The 5,067-nt window shown below is 34.7% G+C and overlaps 1 protein-coding gene across 6 annotated transcripts in view; it reads right to left on the reverse strand.

Annotated features, from left to right (window-relative positions):
* The window catches only part of PPP3CB (protein phosphatase 3 catalytic subunit beta), an 81,608-nt gene that overhangs the window by 2,571 nt on the left and 73,970 nt on the right, over positions 1–5,067 (reverse strand). For 3 of the 6 annotated variants that reach the window (XM_019555656.1, XM_019555652.1, XM_019555651.1), the window contains exon 13: positions 897–926. The exons of the other annotated variants lie outside the window; for them this stretch is intronic. In XM_019555656.1, coding sequence (XP_019411201.1) covers positions 897–926 — 30 coding nt within the window. The remainder of the gene's footprint in view (positions 1–896; positions 927–5,067) is intronic. 6 annotated transcript variants of the gene reach the window in all.

The following is a 5,067-nucleotide window of genomic DNA, read 5'->3' on the forward strand; positions in this document are numbered from 1 at the left end:
CGATGAACCACTCATGGCTCCATCCCAGGCATCATCCCAACTGGGCAATGCCTGCCCCAGCCCCATTCCCTCCCTCACTGCAGGGGCCTCAGTGTACCCGCCACACCCCTTCCCTCCCCCTCAACAGACTTACCGGCTGGACACTGCTCTTAAAGCTGCCAGGCTGGCTGCATGATTGCTGCTGTTGTGCACATGCACATGGTATTTATCGATGGCATTATCTGCCACATCAGCCAAAAAATGCCAATTGCCAGTAACATCAATTTTCCTTTTATTGGTGCCGATATGATATAGACCGATGTATCGGTGCACCTCTACCTTATACTGTTAAGTCCATATATATACTATTAACAATTTTGGTCAACAGCTACCTCCAAATGTCACAGTAAAGCCAGGAACATATCTTGCACTACCAGATGTGTTATGGAAAGTGATGAGAATATTAGATTTAAATCCAACTAAAAATAAACTTTATCAAAAGAAACATGCATAAATCACTGCCCCCCTAAAAAAACCCCAACATAACAAAAATTGTAGTTGAATGCAGAAAAACCAAAAATTCAACACTATCATTTTAAAAAATTTCAAGAAACACCAGCACACATTACAACATACACACACATGTGCACATGCACACGCATGTATGCATACAGAAGAAAAAAAAAGCAAAAGTCTAATGTGTGTTTTGTAAAGTAATAAGAATTTCCCTAAAATATTACTAAAGATGATAATCATCTGAAAGCAAGAAATGAATGTTACATGTAAAAGGGATGAATCAATACAAATGATTCATACTGGTTGTGCAAGTTGAAAATAAGACACACCCACACAGAATACTTTTGATCTCCCTCCCAGACACCACAGATCTCTGCCAATTGCAAAGACTCTGATCATACCTTTTTCAGCCTCAATTGCCTCTACAGTGGCTGTACAGAAGTGAGCAGATGCATGCAAAATGAATGAGAAAGATGAAGAGTGTAATATCGCATAGCAGAAAAGGCAATGATCAATTTAATATATTATACCAAACCAGATTAGATTGCAATTATTTTATAGTGCAAATTAAGATTTTTTTTAAAAAAAAATTGAAGTGAAACTACTCCTATATCTTGGGTGACACAATTTATCAAATGTAACATTCATATACGCTTCATTTACACACTTACATGACTGGCAAATGTATTACTCACATAAAATATTCAATATACAGCCCCAATACTGTTAAAGTAAGGGGCAGAGTTTGAATTTTAACTCAGTCTTTCAGATTTCTCTCTTTCTTTTTTAAAGGTCTACAGTATAATACTTAGCTTTGTGACATTACCAAGAAATATGGTTAATATGATCAATTCTTTTTAACATGAAAAAATACTAATTTAATTTAACTGGCTGTTTTTATGTTTATTAAATAAAGAGTCTTTCACATTCAGAAGCTGAACTTAGTTTTTGTATTGTATTCTGAGCTAAAAAAGGATACTGCAGTCCCAATAATATACAACAATAAAAGACAGATTTAAGAGCATAAAAATGAATTCTGGCAAGTCACATTTAAGAAGTGACCAATGTCAAGAAAATTTAGGGGAATCAACCAAGTTATTTACAGTTGGAAGAGATTTGGGACAAATGCTCTTTGATAGAGCTTAGAGGACTGGTGAATTTTCAGTGCGAACATTTCAAAGATCGAGCTGACTAGTCAGTGTTTTTTAAATTAAGTAGCTGTAAAAACAGCTGTAACATTTTTACAGCAAAATATTTTTCACTACCTTGTATGTGCAGAAAGCATAGCTATAAAATCTATAAAGCTTTCATGCAAAATTATTAGTACAGCCTTGTTGCTAAAAGTCTTAATAGTAAAATCTCAAGCAACATTCTAAAATTGGCTCATAAATGGTTCTGCACATCTATCTAACACAGGCATTTTAAAATCTTCCATGTAGTAGACAATTTACATAATGCTAATCTAATTTACTAAAAGGAATGGTAAGAGAGGAATTATTTGAGTGAATCTTGGGGAACAATATTAGCAGATATATGAATTATCAACAGAAGGACTTAAAATCATGGTGTTGGCAAATACCAATAATTTCTAGAAGGGTACTTTGGAAAACAGGTATTTGTATTCTAAAACCCATACTAAACGCTTGTATATATAACATACCATTTTAACTTTTATGTATTGGATGTTTGGAGTTACAGAAGGTTCCTATACTTCAGATCCAAATAAATGAGATACAATACCAAGTTTAAATTAAAAGGCAACTTGGAAGAATGATTGTTTTTCACGTTTATGTTAAGAAAAAACTGTTTCTAAGTGGCAAAAATTAAAAATGGTCTAGAACTATTTTAAAAGCTAATCAAATATAGTTTCTTATCATAATAAATGCCAGTTTGCCATATAAATTATAAAACAACAGAATTACACCTTTTTCTACCATTTCCTATAATTGTGAAGTCTTTGCTTTCAGTCTTTTCCTTAAAAGATTATGGATACTGATTAACTTCTGTAAATTATGTAGCTTGGTCAGACACAAATTTCAGAAGTTGTTACCTTAATTAATTCTACTTGAACCACTAATGTGTCAGAGATATCAGGATATAAAGTTACAAGAAGGCACTTTGTCACACTGAGCATTATTAATGAACTGACTGGAAAATACCACTTTTATAAGACTGCAGAAACTTAATCCAGAAGATATTTTATCACTTAGTTTCTACATAGATGTCTCCATGTTAAAAGTGTATGTTTAATAAATCCAGACTCTTCAAGCAACAGTACCATAATATGCTAATAAGTCTGACCCTGAAATTCTTCCTCAAGAAAAGTTTCCAATTCATTTTACTTAGAATTATAATCCAGAGATATTCAAGGTACTAAACCTATGCTATTTTATACCATCTTCAGTTGTAAGAGCCCTGTAATAAAAGGCCTGTATCGATGCAAAACTCAGGCTAATAAGAAAAACCAAAACCTTCCCATTCCTCTGAACAATAGCCAGAATGACAGAAGGCAGGGTTAGTCTTTGCATCTTAAAGACTAACTAAATCAGAGATGTGTAGCATGAGTCTTCTTGAGCCAGAGCTCACTTTGGTCAGACTGGTAATTAAGGCATCAGTTCAGCAAAGTTCTTAAGTATCTGACCACTCCAAACAACTTCAGTGAGACTACTCAAAAATGTAAATTTAGGCTTCTGTTCAAGTACCTTGCTGAATCAGATCTTGGTTTGTTAAAATGGTAACCTGCGTTCAGATTTACTAAGAAATCATATCTGATGCTATCACTTTTTGTTTGAACTTCATTATTTTAACATTATCTCTATCAGCTTATGTAGACTATATAGCTATTAAAAGCATAACTTAATGAAAAAATGTTAGAAACGGACAAAGGTAATGGATAAGCGTACATGTCTTTTGAATGATCCATAAAAAGATTTTCCTTTATATTCATGCCAAGATTCCCTATTTATACCTATTTTCAGATAGTTCCCTTAGTTATCACTGATAAATATAAACTATATCCCTTTCACTTTCCTCAGAATGCCTGTTATTATACCTCACTCTCTTCTATTTTACAGAGACAATTCCGCATAATTTAAATATATTACACTGGGTATCATTTTGGTGCCCTATACTGCTTTTTCTCCAGGACTGTAAAAGTCATGTTACAGCGGCCTTATTAATACATACAATATTCTTGATGTGGTCTTACAACAACTTACTAAAGTAGTATTTGTTGTCTCCCTCTCCCCTCCCCACCAACATATTCTCTGCTAATATACTCTGGAGTACTGTACCCAGTTTTGGGCACTGCACTTCAAGAGGGACACGGAGAATCTGGAGAGGGTTCAAAAGAGGGCCGCTTGCATGATTAGTGTGGCCTCTGTGAAAGACCCTACAAGGGGAGGTTGGGAGATCTGGATCTCTTCAGTCTTCACAAGAGATGTCTATAAGTTGTAGCCACCTATAAGTTTATCAAGGGAGGACAACAGGGAACTGGTGATGTGCCATTTATCACAGTGCCCCAGGGAGTAGCTAGGAATAATGGGTGCAAACTAGTGGAAAGTAGATTTACGTTAGACATTAGGAAGAAGTATTTTTACAGTAAGGGTGGCCAGAATCTGGAACAGACTTCCAAGAGAGGTAATACTATCACTTAACTTGGAGGTCTTTAAGAGGAGGCTTGATGGTCACCTGGCTGGGGTCATCTGACCTCGGCCCTCTTTCCTGCCAGGGGCAGGGGGTCAGACATGATTATCCATTGTGGTCCCTTCCGACTCTACAATTTATGAATCTATTAATTTAATAACCCAGTACAGTTTTTTTTGTCACTTTAAGAACAAACTGTGCCCAACTTCTCTGAAATCTCACTATGACACTGTTAAAGGTATTTCTTGCTCAAAATTTAAAGATGGGTCCAAATTACATTTCTGAAGCTTCAAAATCAAAGCAGTTTAATTTGATATAACCATACCTATATAGAAGCATAAAAAGTATATGTAAAGTGAACCAATAAATTTTATCACTGCTGATTTCAGTCCAAATCTCTTAGGCAAAGGCAGATAAACCCCACAACTATAAGAGATATAATGGAAACAAAGTTCAGCAGTGGCCAATTCATTCAGATGCAAACTGCCCACCTGCCCCCTCCCTTACCCAAATCAGAACCTCTCTACTTAGAATTTGAGAGAGACTGGGGAAAAACACTGATAATTATTGTATCTCATGACTTGAAAATTGAACAAAAACAAAATAAATGTAAGGCTTAAAAGATCACACAGTGTAACTTACAGTTATTTTATCGTCTCAATTACAATGAACTATAATTATTTCTACTTCTACAAAATTTACAAGTTACTGTGCTGTAATAGATTTTGTAAAAGTAATGAAATCTTTGTAATCTGAAAACTCATTGCAGCACTGGATATTAATCTTCAAGAAATGCAGAGTTCACCAGTCTTGTGATAGTTTAGCAAAGTGTAAATTATTAAGGTTCTATTACACTTAAGGAACTTCAAAACTCTACCTGTTGTAGTTTTGAAATTGAGCATTATATTTATATTTGAAATCTTTAAT

The sequence above is a fragment of the Crocodylus porosus genome, unplaced genomic scaffold, assembly GCF_001723895.1.
Source record: "Crocodylus porosus isolate Cpor-Errol unplaced genomic scaffold, CroPor_comp1, whole genome shotgun sequence".
Classification (NCBI taxonomy): domain Eukaryota; kingdom Metazoa; phylum Chordata; order Crocodylia; family Crocodylidae; genus Crocodylus; species Crocodylus porosus.